This window comes from Danio rerio, chromosome 5 (assembly GCF_049306965.1).
Source record: "Danio rerio strain Tuebingen ecotype United States chromosome 5, GRCz12tu, whole genome shotgun sequence".
Classification (NCBI taxonomy): Eukaryota; Metazoa; Chordata; class Actinopteri; order Cypriniformes; family Danionidae; genus Danio; species Danio rerio.
This window is the reverse complement of record NC_133180.1, coordinates 24,483,113-24,502,113: the sequence shown is the minus strand read 5'-3', so window position 1 is coordinate 24,502,113 and position 19,001 is coordinate 24,483,113. Positions and strand designations below refer to the sequence as shown.

Here is a 19,001-nt window from a genome sequence, read left to right as displayed (position 1 = left end):
CATTTGAATATCAGCAAATAAGCAGTTCTTTTGAGATTTAAAATTGGACCTGAGAGATGCATGTTTTGAATGTTATGTTTTTGTAGTTTTCATGGTGTTTGCTGAACAGACCAGGGGTGCATTTCCCAAACTATAACCCTAAAAGGTTCCCAGCAATTTTTTTCCCAGAGCATGAATAAACGGTCAAAATGTTTTTTCACAATTTTGTATTGACTTTCAAAGAAAAATGTCATACATATATATATATATATATATATATATATATATATATATATATATATATATATATATATATATATATATATTATGTCATATAAAACTAATTTTAATAGTCTAAAATATCCAGCAGACAATAGATCAGGAGAACAGCATATAGCACAACTTTAAGTAAATCTGTAAAATAAAAATATTTTTATGTAATTTAATATTTTCCTAAATGCTGAACATTTTGTGACATTATTTACACTGTTTAGCTAACATGCAGGCAAAACAATGATTAAACGATTAGACAAATGTGATTCATTTAAATATGACCAAACTTTGCACAGTAATGGAGAATGCAAATTCAAAAAAGAAATACATTGTCAGTTTGCATTTTGCGTTGCCGCCAGTTCTGCATATTACTTATTAAAGTTGATTTTAAAACGCCTACCCCACTTCCATAAAAGTGCTGTAAATCTTTAAGACTGTAAACGCTCATAGAAAGTACACTTATTGACTAATGCCATCACACTTTAAATGTGCTGTTTGTAACATTGATATCTAGTGGTTGAACAAGGTTTTGCAAACCAAATTCAATCTGCTCCTCGAACGCCCATTGACGACACCATTAGGAACGAAAGAGTGCAACTGATGGTGGAAGTATCGAGTTTCTCCCTGTAAATTAATGAGCTAAAGTATACATTTGCAATACTTGTATTGTTTGCAAATTATGAACCAACTCATATGTATTCTAATCTGTATCACATTTTGAAACTCAGAAAATAAATTAATCAATAAGGTGCCCATGTTCAATGAACCCTCACCACCGTAAAGGAAGACATGCTGTCATTGCCATCTCATGACTGGAAGCTGCTTGGAGTAATGCTGGCACTTAAGTCATCTGTTGTAGGATGGAGGGGCAGCAGCCTTTTTGGTAGGCAACTGTGAATGTTGCCACTCTCTGCCGGGGTCACAAGACCTCTGTGGCAGGAAGAAGTTGCAACAGTGATGACAGTGAACAATTAGAGAGGACCAGCCCTGAGAGATTTGTGTATTAGTTTTAGTTATGCTTAAGTGGCAGTTTCTTTTTTTTTTTTTTTTTTGAGGGGCTGCCGATTTAGTTTGTTGGCTGCAGATTTGTCAGCTGCACATCTATGATGTGAATCTCCTGTTCTACCACATCCCAAAGGTACTTTAATGGATTGAGATCTGGTGACCGTAGAGGCCATTTGAGTACAGTGAACTCATTGTCATGTTCAAGAAACCAGTCTGAGATCATTCACACTTTATGACATGACTCGTTATCCTGCTGGAAGTAGCCATCAGAAGATGGGTACACTGTGGCCATAAAAGGATGGACATGGTCAGCAACAATACTTGGGTAGGCTGTGGCATTGACACAATGCTCAATTGGTACTAATGAGCCCAAAGTGTGCCAAGAAAATATCCCTCACACCATTACACTACTAACACTAGCCTGAACCATTTGTACAAGGCAGAATGGACCCATGCTTTAATGTTGTTGATGCCAAATTTTGACTCTACAATCCTACTGTTGCAGCAGAAATTGACACTCATCAGACCAGGCAACATTTTTCCAATCTTCTATTGTCCAATTTTAATGAGCCTGTGTGAATTGTAGCATCAGTTTCCTGTTCTTAGCTGACAAGAGAGGCACCCAGTGTGGTCTTCTCCTGCTGTAGCCAATCCGCCTCAAGGTTGGATGTGTTGTGCATTCAGAGATGCTCTTCTGCATACCTCAGTTGTGACACTTAGTTATTTATGTTATTGTTGCCTTTCTATCAGCTGGAACCAGTCTGGCCATTCTCCTCTGACCTCTGGCATCAACAAGGCATTTGCACCCAGAACTGCTGGTTCTTGGGTAGTTTCTTTTTTCGGACCATTCTCTGTAAACCCTAGGGATGGTTGTGCTTGAAAATCCCAGTAGATCAGCAGTTTCTGAAACACTCAGATCAGCCTGTCTGGCACCAAAGACCAAGGCACATTCAAAGTTACTTAAATCACCTTTCTTTGCCATTCTGATGCTCGATTTGAACTGCAGTAGATCGCCTTGACCATGTCTAAATGCCTAAATGCATTGAGTTGCTGTCATGTGATTGGCTGATTAGAAATTAGCATTAACGAGGAGTTGGACAGGTGTACCTAATAAAGTGGCAGGTGAGTATATATATATATATATATATATATATATATATATATATATATATATATATATATATATATATATATATATATATATAGTTCACCTATTAATTAAAAAATCTTAAAACTTACTATTGATAATATTTGATATCTTGACATCATTTACTCTTGGTTTTTTTTTTAATCTGTTGAACACAATAGCAGATACACTGAAAATATTGGAAATTGGTAACCATTAACTTTCATAGTAAGAAAAGCAATAGTACAAGGATGGCAGAAGTGAGAAAATTAACAAAGGATGGCAGAAAAGTAATTTTCGGGTGAACTATCCCTTTAAATTTTGAAACCGTAATCTTGCGATCTAGTTTTGTTGACAGACAGCATGCATCTCAAAAATGCATACAAAATGAGTTACGCTCAAGAAATTTTCAACAAGATGATAAGAAAACTGTATGTTTTTCTGTCTTGAACTGTTTGTGGAGTTTGGTTTTAGATACAGCAACAGGAGAAGGCAAATTTTACTACCACAGTGTGCTCACCAATCCAATATGTGCAACCAACTACTACATCAACACACCCCTCCTTGTTGGATATGAATACAAATATCTTTCTTTGTTCCTAGCTGACATTCAGTTCTTCCGATGACTGGGGAATCAAACTCTTAGGCTGGAATAATGAAACTGAATGTTACTTTAATTCAGCGTGTCTCAGTTGGCTTCATATTAACTTGGTATGTATTCCTTTTTGGATCTTATTAAACCAAAAGGACCTTGTGTATATTCATATGAGAGTTAAGATGTTATTCTCAAATTGGACACTGGATTTATTTATTTGTATTATAATTAATATTTGTTTTGTAGACTTTTACACATTTGATATTGTTTAATCTATAAGTAAATGCATGTGCTATGCGTGTAGTATTAGAAGTATTAGTAGATTTGGTTTGGCTAGTAAAAAAAAAGAGTTAGTAAAAAAAGTGGATATGACTGCAAAGCATGTTATTTGGAGTCCAATAAAACAAAAGTGACACTCTAGTTGTACTCTTATGACTGCTAGTTCACAGGGTTGCAAAATTACCTACAGGTAGGTCTAAAGTGGACCTTCAGAATAAAGTGTTACCCTTTTTTGTGGTCTATATTGCATGTAAATGGGCAAGTCCTGGCTTGAAATGTCCATATCCAGTATTACAGGTTTTCACAAAATAAGCATAACAAAATCTGTTTTGTGCAGCGCAATATGATGTAAATGTGTATAAACATACAACATGTAACTCTCCACTAGATTTCTCTAAAAAAAATTATATGATCAATTTGTTAACAAAATTCAGCAGAAACATTATTGTACCACCAATAGTTGTAATGGTAATAAAACATACTCACCGGCTGTTTTTGTTATTTTCATTTCTATTTTAAGTACACATTACTAGTATTGGGTTAGAGCAACCTTTCTTTCAGAATTGCATAATTTTTTACTTATTTATTTTTTGTAAACAAAATCCATACTGACATGATCACCAACAATAAACAGGTATGCTGTGATGCTTGAAAATTGCCCAGTTAGTACTGTGAGTCCTAAAGTGTTTGAAGAAAACATTTCTAACACCATTAGACCACAAGCAATCTTTGATGGGACAGATTCATGCCTTTTCATGCTTTTCCCATTCTGATGCTTGATTAACAGCAAATTTCCTGACCATTTCTATATGCCTAAATGTGTGGAGTTACTGTCACGTAAAGGGGGAGTTAAACAGATGTACCAAATGAAGTGACAAGTGAGAGTAATGTTTACCTTGATCCCAGTGTTGATAAAAGCCTCTAGCAAATCCAAATATGTAAATGAAAATATATAAGACTCTCATAATAAACTGTGCTCATCTGAGTATTTTATTTATATTTTGCAAACATATGATATTCATTGTTTATTTTTGATCATTTATGATAATCTGTTTCTTTTAGGTTAATTTACCAAATATACACCACAATTACCAGGTAAGTTTTTCCACTGCCTGTGGCAACTGCATGATTTATTTAAACACACAGGTACGGTGTGAGTGTTGATAAATTATTGAAAAATGAATAATACTACAATACTTTATAAAAGCAGTAATAGGAATAGCATTACTAAAAACAAAGAGAAATACTGAATACAGGATATGTTCTGATGTATAAACATCAGCTTGTGTGTTTTAATAATGAAACATGGGGCAGTAACAAAAATAACTTTCCCATTAAAGCCCATTATTTCCAGTAATTTTAAAGTAATGTCCATTTTTTTAACATTAAATAGGTATTATTATAGAAGAGATCATGCATTAGCACTTTATTACAACAAAATAATAAATAGTTTATATATATATAAATAGCAGCCCCACCACCAGCCCAGAGCCCAATCAACTACAGTATCATGGCACACCCAATTTGACAATACTCTGTGGGTGTATATTTTAGATGCAGATTAAAGATTTAGATGCAAGGAAGCTATGATTGTATGTAAAAGCAGCATATTATTCAGATGCACAGCACATAAAAACACAGAGAAAAGTAAACAGCCCTTAAATCCTTTGTGTTGCCAGATTTTGGTAGAAAAAAAACAGATAATTACCTGCATCTGGTCACTCTATTTACTTGATTGATTTGAGAGATTAAACAAAAATGCCAAAGACATTATAAACACTGCACACACTACACATATTTTATTTTTATAAACTCTTCCCACCCATTTACATCTGAGTAGTAAGTTAGGATAGCATGTATAGGATAAGTAAGTACAAATAGTATTTTATACAAATGCTGTCACTGGAGCTGTTTTTAAAAATGTAAACGTTTGTCCCTTTATTACCTTAAATTGTGCATCAAGAGCTTACTTAAGCCACTCATTATAGATTTACCCAGGTATACTGTATACTCATCATGAAAATGATTGTGACAGATGCAATTTAGAAAGCATATTAGTTTGTTGTGGTCTAAGACGAATGTTCAGTCAATACCAAAGTGGTCTAAGGATCAAAAAACAGTCTACAGTATTGGGAAATGACAAACTGTGACATTGAGTTGTTTGTGGGTTTGTTCTCTTTAAAACAGAACAGATGGCCAAGTTGACCTAACACCATGGTTAGCCCCAATTGTTTGGGAAGGAACTTTTAATCCCAAACTGATTGATTCAATCTACAAACAACAAAACATCACTGTAGCGATGACAGTCTTCGCTCTTGGCAAGTAGGTTCTCTTCTCTACTTTCTCATTCTCTGATCTCTTTTGACTTTGAATTAAGACACCTACAAGATAGTTACGAAATTTTTTTTTGTTAAAACACAAGCTATTTTTTATTTATATATAATTAACATGCTAGATATAATGCAGGATGTTTAGATTTTTTTATTGTTCAGTCCATCCATCTTAATTTGTCAGACCCACATGGCCAAAGAAACTTAATTTTCACAAAATTATTATTGAATATATAAAATTTGTGAAATTATTTTGCTCCCCCTATTTGATTTTCAGATATACAGTGTTTCTTCAAGATTTCCTGGAGTCTGCAGAGCAACATTTTTTTGTTGGGTTTCGTGTGCATTACTATGTCTTCACCGATCATCCGGAAAAGGTTCCTGATGTGAAACTGGGTGGAGAACGTAAACTGATACTGATGACAGTCAATAGTTCGAGCAGATGGCAGGAGATGAGTTTGGGCAGGATGAAAAGGCTGGAGATGCTGATTGAGAGTGGACTGGTCAATGACGCTGACTATCTTTTCAGTCTTGATGTGGATACAAAATTCTACGGCCGCTGGGGAGCAGAGACTTTGGGTGATCTTATAGGTGTGATACATGCATGGTATTATAGTTCTCCATGTGTGCTATTTCCATATGAGCGAAGGCCTGAGTCTCAAGCGTTTATCCCTTATTCTGAGGGTGATTATTATTACGGTGGAGCTGTGCTTGGTGGTTCAGTGAAGTGCGTATATCAGCTCGCTAAAAGCTGTCGAGAGCAGCTGGACATTGATGCAGCTAAATCCATTGAGGCAGCATGGCAGGAGGAGTCCCATTTGAACAAGTACTTCCTTTATAACAAACCCAGTAAACTGCTTTCACCCGAATATTCTTGGGATGACCAAAAAACAAAACCACGAGAGATCAAAATCATTAGATTCTCTCAAGTTCTTAAAAACTATGCTGAAGTTCGTCCAAACACATAAAATCTTTTAAGTGAAGAATGTTTCTCATTTTACCACTTTACTAAATTTGCTAAATGAATCTTCACAGCTTCATTGTGAATCAAGAATCTTCAATCTTCACTGTGAAATTCACAGCTTATAAACTAACATAAAAGAATCTGGGATAGTTAAAGTAATAGTTTGTTCAAAAATGACTTTTTACCTTATTACTATATTTTTTTATTTATCTTTTTGGTAACTCTTTGCTTAATTTTTGGAATGACTCTACAAACCACATATGTTTTCAACTGTGTTGATTGTAAGTTGGAATCTTGACTTGACATTGTGATGTGACTATTGCAAATGCTCACATTACATTATCGATGCTGAAACTATAATTTCAGGATAATTTTTTATTTATTTTTAATTTAAATTTAAAATGGTTCTTGTTGTGTAGATGTTCTGATGCTAAGCTGTTCCTAAACAAAGAACCAGTTTAAGCCAGCTAAAGACTAACAAGTTTACTCTAGCAACCATGTGTTAAAACTAACCAACATGTTTTTCTTTCATCAGCAGGCTAAAATGAGCTGAATGCATACTCATACCACTTTACTGCCACTTGTTTTATGACAGAAATAGTAAGTGTTTTATGATCATTGATCAAATGATTAGTATTTTAAAATTGTTTTATTAGCCAAATTTGATTGTATTTTATTGTTTTACAACAGCACAAGAATCACTAAACAAACATAAAATGTAAAAAAGCAACAGGTGGTATGACTCATTCTCAGTTCATTATTACATAAGCATAGCTGACTTATTCAACTGACATTAGATAAGAAATACACACTTGAGGTGATGCATTATTTTCTAATTACACTCTTTATGCTATAGCAGACTCGCGAAGCCAGACCTAAGACTGATTGCTGACTAAATCCTTAAACCAATCATATGAGGTCTTTAAATATGCTAAAGCGTTTTCAGAAAATTGTACAATTTGCATCAAACGTTTAGCCACAGGTCTATGCAGGTCTAGGGCGGTGCATAGCATGACATCAGCGACTGAGACTAATGTAGTGTGTTTATGTTTTTAATCCGACAATCCCACACCTAAAGGCACCTGTTGCATTTCAGAACTTTTGTCAGATTCTTGAAAATAACTGCTCACCTTTGATTGTTTGCCAGCCAATCAGCCGTTCAACAGTCATTGGTGTCAAAATGTTACACACAATTTGGTACACCAAATTTCTAATTAGATTATGGGAAACAGTTTCATATTACCTTTACAGTATGTGTCCACATTTGACTGTCTCTGGATTTTATTTTCTTTACGTTTATTTTCTTTGAGAGTTAGGACAAGTAACGAAGAGAACAAACTGGTGTCACCATTTATTCTTTTTGAATTTTTATAGCACAATGCACTAGAGGTCTGCATTCCCGTGACTGTCCTGAGGGAGCCGCGGGACCCGACCAGATTTCTGCGGCGCGGTATTAAATTTCCAAAAAAAGCGCGGGAGCGGTCGGTAACTGGTTTAATTTTGGACGGGATTGGGCCGTCTAGCAATATCGATATAGCGAGAGAGAACGCGTATGCATGTGTGTAAACGAGACAGCGTGATGCTGCTTAGCTTGTTTGTTGCTGTGTACGTGTGTGTGTGTGCCCGAATGAGAGAGAGAGCTTTGTCTGTGTGTGTGTGTGTGTGTGTGTGTGTGTGTTTATAAAGACAGCTTGGTAAAGGCTGTCTGGACTCTGTAAAGCTGGGTGGTTCTCGTTTTTTTTCTACACCCCCCAACCCCCCACAACCCTGGCGGGAGCGGGATTCAAAATTTAGTCCCGCGCAGATCTCTACAATGCACTGAGTTAATTACCCCAACAAACATAGTTGGTTTTCTGAAAGTAAAACTTGTGTGTCTGAAACATCTGAAACATCTATCTCCTTCAACTGGTGAGAAGTTCAAAACAGCTAATAAATAAAAAAGTACATCTTTGTAAACGTCTATTCAATAATTGATCCTATACTGTTGAATTATTAGAAAATAAAGGGTTCCCTCATCATTGTTTTCACAAGAGAAGTCAAATTCACCTGCCATTCCGAATGTGTGGTATCATAAGAGCAAACTGCAAACAGTAGTGAGCCCTACATCCTGTTGGGAAGCTTATGTTATTCCAATAAATGTTGTCAAATAAAAAAAGTAAATTTGATGGGAGATTAGTAAGGTGTTTGTAGATAAGCCGCCCGCCAGCCACGATAAAGTGTTTTGCCAGAATGTGCCAAAACCTGTTTAGTGCCACGCCAAGGATTTTCTATGGTGTACCTGAGGTGATAAATATTGTGCTCCTCTGTGGAAACTGACTGACTCTAATGATCCGGTAAAAACAAATGTGGTTCACACATATAGAAGAAAAATGCAATTGTGGGGTGACAGGTTTAACCCAAAAATGGCCAGTGTGTCAGATGAAGAAAAGCCAGAGTCAGAGATTCAATCAAAGAAAATTTACTGAAGATAGTTTGCAGTTTCATCAGTAGAATCCAACAACAGTTCTAATCTAACACAACGTCACCAACTTTGTCATACATACTGTATAGGCATTTGAACCTGATTGGTTAAAACAGATTGATGTAGAAAAGTTCCTCTTGTGTGCGTACAGTTCCAAACAATATCTCCAATGATTACTTAGGTGTCAAGCACACGAAGGTCAGACATAATGGGGATATTTCTGTGGACAGGATGATCAAGTCAAGTCTTCAAGTCTCCACCGATGAAGAGCACACATGTTCTCTAAGAATACTACAAGGATGTATTGTTCTCTAGCAGTCATCTAATCAGAATGGTACAATAAACATCTTTCCACTGGCATCATATAACGTAGGCCCTTAAACATTTAACTTTATTAGTCATAAAGACATAGGAAAGGAAATGTGTTACTCCATCCTGGAGCAGACATCAATTAGAAAATCCACCCCTTCAGATATAAAATAGCAAGACAAATCAAGTTACAGTATGTTCACTGACAGTGTGCCTTAGTTAAACCTTGTTAAATTGTCAGCTGGTCAAACTCACCATTATCTGTAATTTTAACTTACATTTAACAAACCCAGTTATTGTAGGTGTTACCACATGGTGTACCTCTACTCCTGTGGGAGTAGAGGCTCAGGGTAACACTCCTACAGGAGTAAGAGCTGGGGTAAGGGGGCTCCTGCGGAAGTCAGAAGAAGGTTTTTGGGCAATAAAAACTCCTGCGGGATAGGAGTAAGATGGGCGGGGGGTGGGAGGGGTTCATGAACTCCTGTGTGAACTCAACGCTGAAAAGAAAAGTAGAAGAGGAACTCGACGCTGAAGGAAGTGGGGAGTTAGCAGCAAAGATAGGAGGGGAGATAGAAGGGTAGATAGAGGAAAGAACGGAAACACTCAACGCTGGAAGGAAGAGAAGAAGATACGAAGAAACTCAACGGTAGGAGGGAGAGAAAGTAAATTAAGGTAACAGGTTAGTTTAATTCACATGAACAAACCTTTAACTAAAACTACTGGCTTAATAAGCTACTAATTAGCTGCTTATTATTAATAAGTTAGTAAGGTAGTAGTTAGGTTTAGGTTTTGGGTAGGAATAGAGATGTAAAACAAGATGATACTTTATAATGAACAGTTATAATAATATATAATAATAGGCAGGTAATAAGCCAGTAGTTAATAACATAAATTGTGACCTAAACTAAAGTGATACAGAAATTCATGAATAAAAGAATAAGGTGCACAGTTGGCTGTCTAGTTTTACGTTTTTTTAAATTATTGTTCAGTTTAATACTGAAACTTCCGGTAAAAAACGGAACCTGTCAGGAAAGAGCTCAGATTCAATTACAGGCAACAGTTAAACTTTATTTATAAGGGAAAGAAATTAGTAGTGCCGGCAGTAATGAAGGAGTCCAGCAGATGGTGGCAGAGAGCAACAGGTTGTTCAGGCAAGTCTTGATTAACCAGGTGACGAGAATTCTCGGTCGGCTGACAGAGAAGACTGCCAACTGGCACAGATACAGATGGGGTGAGCAACGTGAACCAGGATAGTGGGATGCCAGTGCAGGGCCATTGAGTATTTGTTCATTGGCAAAACTTTGGCTCATAAGGGTTGGCTCTGCATGGGCTGAACTCACCAGGCCCTCACAGTGCCTGCATTATGTTCTACAACAATAAATCAGTTCAGTATAAATACATTTCAGTTCAGTTCTTATACATCTGGGATTATTTATTTTCATATTGCCATACCAGCCTAGTGGCTTTATTTATAGTAAGGATCAGTTAGGCTAAAAAGCAAATAATAGAAAAATAGGTCAGATTTTAGTTTTGTGAGATGTTAAAAGAATGAAACAAAAATACCCAGAAAGGTGTATTCACAAACATGTGAATAGATGCCATGCAGATATGACGCAGGTAAAAGCATCTTCCATGCGCATAATCAAATTCATGATCGAAAACATGATCGAAAGCATTTTCAGTCATTTTAGTGTAGATGACAACTTTTTTGGAATTAACAGTGTGGACAGCTTTTTAGAGAAAAACCCTATTGTCAAATTCATCAGGATTGGATATAGCCTTAGTTTGTCAAAAGCATGCAGTTCAATAAACCAAAAGGTCAGCATGAGTCTCAGCACAAGCATGTATGCTAGGATCCCTCTCCTCAAACCTCCCTGTGCTCTTAAAAAAGCAGAACTTATTTGCAAATATGAAGGGACTAAGCTTAAAAAAAATTAATGAATGAATTTCCACATCTATGGTCTACCAGAAAACATTGTTTCTGATCAAGGACTACAGTTCATCTTCTGACATAAAGATCAGTCTAAAATACAGTTTGAATTTCTAATAATTGCATCATTCCAAGTTCATAATAGTCCAAAAGGTAATAATAATAGTTAAACATGGCAGTTTGTTCACGTTTGCTGATAAAATAAAGTCCATCTTGTTTGTTCGGCTTCTCCTTTGTTTTTTCGCGCGTCACTATAGCGTTTGTCAGGTTCTGACAAGATCTGGTTTTCAAAAGCACGTCAATAATCAAGCACACGTTATTATCATCAGCTCAAGAAGTTTGTTAGATGTGTGGCGAGCGCAAGCAAGAAAGCAAAACCGCTCATGGTCTGATAATATTTTTCTTCTGGGGAAAGTCTTATATGTTTCATTTCAGCTAGAATAATTTTTTACCACCATTTTAAGGATATTAAGAAACACCCTTTAAGCTATATATTTTTTCGATGATCTACAGAACAAACCATCGTTATACAATGAGAGCCGGCAGAGCCACAGAGCCGGCAGCTAGCTCTCTGAAACTCTCACATGGTCGCCCACTGAAGCTAAGCAGGGCTGTGCCTGGTCAGTACCTGGATGAGAGACCAAATGGGAAAGCTAGGTTGCTGCCGGAAGTGATGTTAGTGAGGCCAGCAGGGGGCATTCAACCTGTGGACTTCACTGTAAAATTCACAGCTTACCATATCCCCCCCCAACAGCGATGCAATGTCAGACACAATGCACTCAAATGGAGCGAGTGACGTCACTGTGAGGGGTAGGGTTAGGGGTGGGGTTAGGTGAGTACATTAAAAAGCATTGGATGCAGCTCGGAGTACACTGCACCAGGGGCCTCATGTACGAAGACTTGCGTGGAAATCATACTAAAACATTGCGTACGCACAAAGTTGTAAATGTGCGTATGCAGAAAAAAATTCAGATGTATGAAACACTGCGTACGCCGAATCTCACGCATATTCTTTTGTACATCTGAATGAACGTGAAACTGAGCGCAACATGCACGAGCGTAAAACCCCTCCCTGCCCCCCCCTCCCGTATGAATATGCAATTGACTATGCTAATGGAAAAACCCAACGAAAAAGCAAAGGCAAAAGCAAGCAAAAAGAGAAACTTTGAACAGAATGTGAAATGGAGGTGCTGCTTTCGGAGGTAGACCGGAGAAAAGCGGTGTTATTTGCAAGTTTGTTCTCCGGAATTAACAACAAAAGAAAAAAATAGAGTGGGAGAGTTTAGCTGATGCGGTCAACACAGTTGGGTCTGAACATATTGCAGAGTGCATTAAAAAAAAAAGAAAAAGTGTGGTTTATATCTGTAAAATGTTGCAGGTCGCTTAACAGTTTCAGTGGCGCGCTCGTAAGACGCTTGTGATCATGAATTGATAGGTTCGAGCATGAACTCGGCTCGAAACCAGCGTTTGATGAACTCTTTCTTGTTTTTTCCCCCGCTACATATCAGATTTTGCCAACTATTTATCACGAGAAAGACAAGTAGGAATCATCAATAAGTTCATATCAATAAGCATCATATTTTATTTGCACATTTATTGAATGGAAATGTTTCTGATTCACGCATGCAAATTCATCTTCAGATAGTGTCTTTACAGCAATGTGCGTGCAGTAGATCGCTCAGATTACATTGGGAAAACAGGCGACTGCTGCAAATTGTGCTTTAATGTTTAGCTGGTCAAATGTATGGTATGAAAACCTTATATACCTGCTGAACCCGTCTCATATAGCTGCCATTGCAAGGCTCAGACACTTTGTAGAGAGGAATTTAACACAACTGCCTCTAGGAGTCGCCAATGGAAATAAAACAGACACGCACAAAAAATGTGCGTACGCCTGCCAGAAAGTTGCCGTGAAGCTGCGCACATTCCCACGTTCAGTTCATTGTTAGTAAATCCAAACGTGAGCGATTCTGAGCGTGAAACCTGGCGTACGCAAAGTTTTTGTGCGTATGCAGCGTTGATACATGAGGCCCCTGGTCTGCATCCAGACCTCTCTCCGAGTCCAAAGATGTGGTATATGTAAATTGGGTATAAGCTAAATTGTCTGTAGTTTATGTGTGTGAATGAGTGTGTATGGATGTTTCCCAGTGATAGGATGCAGCTGGAAGGGCATCTGCTTATCCGCATATAAAACATATGCTGGATAAGTTGGTGACCCCAGATTAATAAAGGGACTAAGTCGAAAAGAAAATTAATGAATAAATGAATATTGTATTTTATTGTTTTACAACAGCACAAAAATCACCAAACAAACAAAATGTAAAAAAAGCAACAGGTGGCATGATTCATTCTTTGTTCATTATTACATAAGCATAGCTGACTACTTATTCAACTGACATTAGATAAGTAAGAAACAGCTGAGGTAATGCATTATTTTCTAATTACACCTCTTATGCTCAGTCTCGCATAGACTGATAGCAGACTGAATCCTTAAACCAATCATAGGAGGTCTTCAAATATTCTGAACATTTTTCAGAAAATTGTACGATATGCATTAGATGTTTAGCCTCAGGTCCATGGGCAGTGCTTAGCAATACTTCAGAGACTATAGAGGCTCTGTTGCTATATCACACCTAAAGGCACATGTTGCAGTTCAAGACATTTGTCAGGTTCTTGAAAATAACTGCACACCTTTGAATGTTCACCAGCCAATCAGAATCAATCATGGTGTAAAAAAAAAAAGTTACACACAATTTGGTATGCCAAATTTCAACCTAGATTATGGGAAACAGTTTCATATTACATGTATAGTATGTGTCCTTGGCCAACTATTCACTGTCTTTGGATTTTATTTACTTTAGGTTTCTTTGAGAGTGAGGAAAAGTAAATTGTAGAGAACAAACAGGTGTCACCAATTTCTCTTTTTGAAATGTTGTCAGATAAAAAAAATATAAATTTGATGGGAGATTACAAGTAAGGTGTTTGTAGATAAGCCACCCACAGGCCACAAAAAAAGGGTTTTGCCAGAATGTGCCAAAACCTGTTTAGTGCCACGCCAATGATTTTCTATGGTGTACCTGAGGTGATGATTATTGTGCTCTTCTGTGGAAACTAACTGACTCTAATGATTCGGTAATAGCAAATGTGGTTCACACAAATAGAAGGAAAATGCAATTGTGGGGTGACAGTTTTAACCCAAAAATGGCCAGTGTGTCAGATAAAGAAAAGCTAGAGTCAGAGATTCAATCAAAGAAAATTTATTGAAGATAGTTTTGCAGTTTCATCAGCAGAATCCAACAACAGTTCTAATCTAACACAACATCACTAACCTGATTGGTTAAAACACAGCTAGATGTAGAAAATATTCTCTCGTGTGCGTACAGGTCTAAACAATATTTTCAATAACTTTTAAAATATTTTTGTACATTTCAAGAGTTCACACTTAGCTGATGATCGTTTATAAATCTTGTTTGGCATCTGTCCCAGGAGAGAGCACTGAGCTCATAAGATCCTTGAGCCCAGGGCTTCCTTCCGTTTGCAAGGCGAGAGCGAAGTTTGAGCAGAGGTAGATCGAGAGCTTGAGAACTCCCCTGCTGTAGTAGCTAATGAACAGATAGTGATTGCTCTTAAGAGATAACCATTTACTAGGAGCCTGTCTATGATGCCATTTTGGATTAGTTAATTAACTTAGGTTGCATGTTTTTTGACGGTGGGAGGAAACCGAAGAACAGGGGGAAAACGTGTAAACGCCCCACAGAAATGTCGGTTGGCTTGGTAAGGACTAGAACCAGTGACGTTCTTGCTGTGAGGCAACAGTGGTAACCACTGGGCCACCGTGCCACCCATCTAGGAAAGGAGGAGAAGTAGGGGTAGAAGGGGGGATTCTTCTAAACGAAGCTGGCTGTCATACAGAACTTAGGGTATTTATAGTGGCTTAGGAATTGTCTGATTGGTGAATCGTAAATTGAATAATGTGGGGTCGGCTGCAAGCAATCATAAGCACATGATCCTATCGAAATTTGTTTATAAATACACTTCACTTTGTTAAAGATCACGTACCATTTTTGTCATTGGTGTTACATTTTGGCAATATTAAAGTGTTTTTTGATAAAATATTATTTCTTGATTTTTTTCTGCAGATGTAGTCAGAGTTACAGAAAAGTAATGATAATCAAACAAATAAGGAGATTATATTTTATCTGGTTTAATCAGGTTTGTTAAAAGTACTTTTTCACAATGTTAGTTCATTTCTGCACTGTACATTTACTATAAAAATGAAAGTATTTGGAAAACATCTATAAACAAGCAATGATTACAATGAATGAGATTATGAAATCTCAACACGTTTTTCATGTGAAAAAGAAAAAAACACCAGTGACACAAGTAAATCATAGTGAGAAACACAATGATTTTCAGTGGTCTTACCTATTAGAATAGTAATAATAATAATAATTCCTAACAACGCTTTTCTGTACACTCGATTTACACATTTTTGAGGGGAATCTCCTTATCCACCACCAGTGTGCAGCATCCACCCGGATGACATGATGGCAGCCATATCGCGCCAGACCGCATCAGCTCATTGATGGAGAGGAGACAGTGTGAATATTGATGAATAATGATTAATTATGACATGGGGAAGCCAAGGTCAAGGCCATTCTGGACAATGGGAAAATGTATCCAGGATGCCGGGGTTAAACCTCTACGCATTTTCAAAGAACATCCTGGGATTTTTAATGACCAAAGAGAGTCAGGACCTCAGTTTAACGTCTCATCCGAAAGACGACACTGACTGAGCAGTAGAGTCCCCATCAACATACTGGGGCATTAGGAGGACCCACACAGACAGTGGGTTGAACGCCCTCCTGATGGTCTCACTAACACAACTATGAGAGTTGCAGAGCTAGTTTCCAGTGACACCAGTGACATGAAAAATGCATTTTACAAAATGTCTGCTGAAATGCATCCAACCACATGTTGATTATCATGGTATACTCACTAAATTAAAAAAAATCAATTCATATTCTAGTTTTGTTTTTAAAATAGTTTTACAATAAAGGAGATCACACTAGTTGCAAAGAGCAGCCCTGGAAAAGCCCAAAAAGAGTCCAAAATGTTTCTAGAAGAAATCTGCCAGAAAAGCAGAACCAAACTCCTGCTCCATTACATACATACACACATACATACCAGACAGCTCTTAATAGCTCTTAATAGAATGTCTGACCCCACACTTCCAGAGCACCCTCCACAGAATGTCATGATGAATATAATTGAATGTCCGTCTCCAAGTTCACAAATCACATGTGGACTGGTTGGTCATTCTCCCATGGACCCATAGAACCCTAATGAGGGTATAAAGCTGGTCAGGTGTACCAATGAAATCTGCATTGTTCTTTCTGGATCAGAGGTTCAACCATTGACCGGATCCTCCTCTCCAGGTCTCTGGCATAGTCTTTTACATGCAGGGCGGTTTAGTTGGAACACACCCTCCAGTCCCCCTCTTTAAATAAAATGAACCACCACTCCAGTTACCCAGTCCAGATGGACTGTCCCCAACCTCCACGTGATCTTGACCCTTACAATACATTTGGGGCTGCCAGGTCTGGCCTCCTCCTCTGCCAACACATCCAAAGTTCCAAAGTCACACAGGCTGAACACTGATCAAAATGTCTAACATGTTAGCATTCATAGTTTTTTTTTTTACAATAATACAGAACACTCATGCTATTTCTGCAATAACAAAATAAATCACATGAGGCATATTATTGTAGAATATGCTAAAGTGTTTCTAAAAAAAGACTATATGGTGCGTAAGGGTATGTAGGGATTAGAGGTGTGTTTTTATGCACCTTAAAAAAATGAAGTAATGTCTGGAATGATAGCTGCAGTTGGCATTCTCTGTCATGTTGCCCCATACAGTGTTAATGAGCAGTGACAGGTTGTTTCACCAAGCATCTTGTTGTTTTTAATGTTGAGTAAATGAAGACAGATGCCTGAGGGCATTGTCAAGCAGACACACCTGACTATATGCATCATACAAAATGTTTTCAAGTCTTCTTTTTTTCCCCCTAAACGGTCCACTTAAGGAATATAAAAGGAAGCATAACTTATGAAAACTGACACTATATTTTCTTTATTAGAGTAAAACTGGTCAAATGAAATGTGGTGTGACTGTTTTTTACACTCCCAGCATACACATTAAAAAAAGTATACATCCGTGTTCATTTTACTAGATTAAATCATCTCTTTTAAAGGCTTAAAAGAGCCTTTTGTTTTTCCTCTTTCATTCCAAGCATAAGAAATTGCAAAGAATTGTGGACATTTGCATATTGTGTGTATGCACATTAGAACGCACCTGTCTACCTTATTTTGCAATGTAAATGAAAGGCTATACACATCTACCTATCATTTAGGTCTACACATGAGACATATTATGGAAAAATCACTTGTATAAGGGGTTGAAACAGCTGTGTGGCAACAGGTAATTTTTCTAATGGGAATGTATTTTTTTATAATCCTACTTTTAAAAAAAACAGTATGTAGAAACACTATTATTGTCAATCTCTCTTTGTAGAGTACGTATCATCAGAGGAGGAAAGCCCCACCCACTAGTGACAAGTTCTCCCTCGATAGCATAGAAAGCATTAAGCGAGAAGCAGCCATCCGCCATTATTTTACACCGCACCTGACTGGTGAAGATAATGTCAGTGACTAACAGAATTATGAATGTTTTAGGATGCTCAAATGAACATAAATGAATGAATCTCCATAGACTGCCTTCTTCTAAGACAAATATTTGACATTTTGTTTAGCTTTTTAATTAATCTTTTCATAATTTTAACACTTTTACAATATAGACTGTCAAAGTATCTTAACGTAGATGAAGTTCTAGTATTTTAAAACTGCTTCAGTCCAGTTTTCACAGTTGAAAGTTCAGTTCAGTTCACTGTAATGTAAATGTCACTACTGAAAGCCAAAACACTGAAGAGCAAATCAAACGATGCATAGATGAACATATCCAAAACCACGCAAGAAAGTGGCGAGGAACAAACTTCACCAATTGAAGAAAGTGAAGGGAAAAAAAAACCTTAGAAAAAAACAGGTTCAGTCTCTGGATGCAGACTTGGACTTGCAAGCTGAAACTGCAAGTGTGAGAGATGCAATGTCAGACGTCACTGTGAGGGGTAGGGTTACAGATGGGGTTAGGTGTGGGCATAAAAAGGACTGTATGCAGTTCAGATTACAACTGCGCCAAGTCTGCATCCAGACCCCTCTTGGCTTAGCTGGAAACAACCAGTTCTCTGAGCAAACTTCTTATGCAGGGTTGCAGTCTATACGCCGGAGACTTGAACATGCTGGATGTGAGAAGCTGCAGGTCACCGGCAGGTTTACAGATGAGCCCACAAGATCAATGCAGAGACTCGTCTATTCAGGAATTTGTCACACACTCTTCACTTTTACATGACCACACAGGATCTGCTCAGGATTTGAGCCGGTATCAGGATTATTTAAATCTCAGGATAAGGAGAAACAGACTAGCATAAGCATAGATGCCATTCAAAATATAATGTCTTTTGGGTAGTGTCCCTGTCACTGGTTGCCCTAATTAACACAGCCTAACAATCCTTTAGAGCATTTTGGATTTCAGAAGTTGTATTTCAGAAGAATGTGTTTTATGTGTATGCTAATGCAAAGAGATGTGTCTTAATCAGAGTCTGTCCACCTCCCAAACTATATATAAGCATAAGAT

General features: G+C 37.4%; 1 protein-coding gene across 1 annotated transcript; it reads left to right on the top strand.

Annotated features, from left to right (window-relative positions):
* Window positions 1-2,986: 2,986 nt before the first annotated feature.
* LOC141385806 (globoside alpha-1,3-N-acetylgalactosaminyltransferase 1-like) lies at window positions 2,987-8,695 on the top strand. Its single transcript, XM_073952159.1, has 4 exons — window positions 2,987-3,094; window positions 4,320-4,352; window positions 5,445-5,579; window positions 5,865-8,695. The coding sequence occupies exons 1-4, from the start codon at window positions 3,039-3,041 to the stop codon at window positions 6,553-6,555; spliced, it is 915 nt and encodes a 304-aa protein (XP_073808260.1). The 5' UTR covers window positions 2,987-3,038; the 3' UTR covers window positions 6,556-8,695.
* The last annotated feature ends 10,306 nt before the right edge of the window (window positions 8,696-19,001 follow it).

Bases quoted from the DNA above. Each gene is read 5' to 3' on its own strand.
- LOC141385806 (XM_073952159.1), top strand. From the start codon at position 3,039: ATGAAACTGAATGTTACTTTAATTCAGCGTGTCTCAGTTGGCTTCATA. The intron at 3,095-4,319 runs GTATGTATTCCT...TGTTTCTTTTAG, and splicing joins GTTGGCTTCATATTAACTTG to GTTAATTTACCAAATATACA. The intron at 4,353-5,444 runs GTAAGTTTTTCC...TCTTTAAAACAG, and splicing joins ATATACACCACAATTACCAG to AACAGATGGCCAAGTTGACC.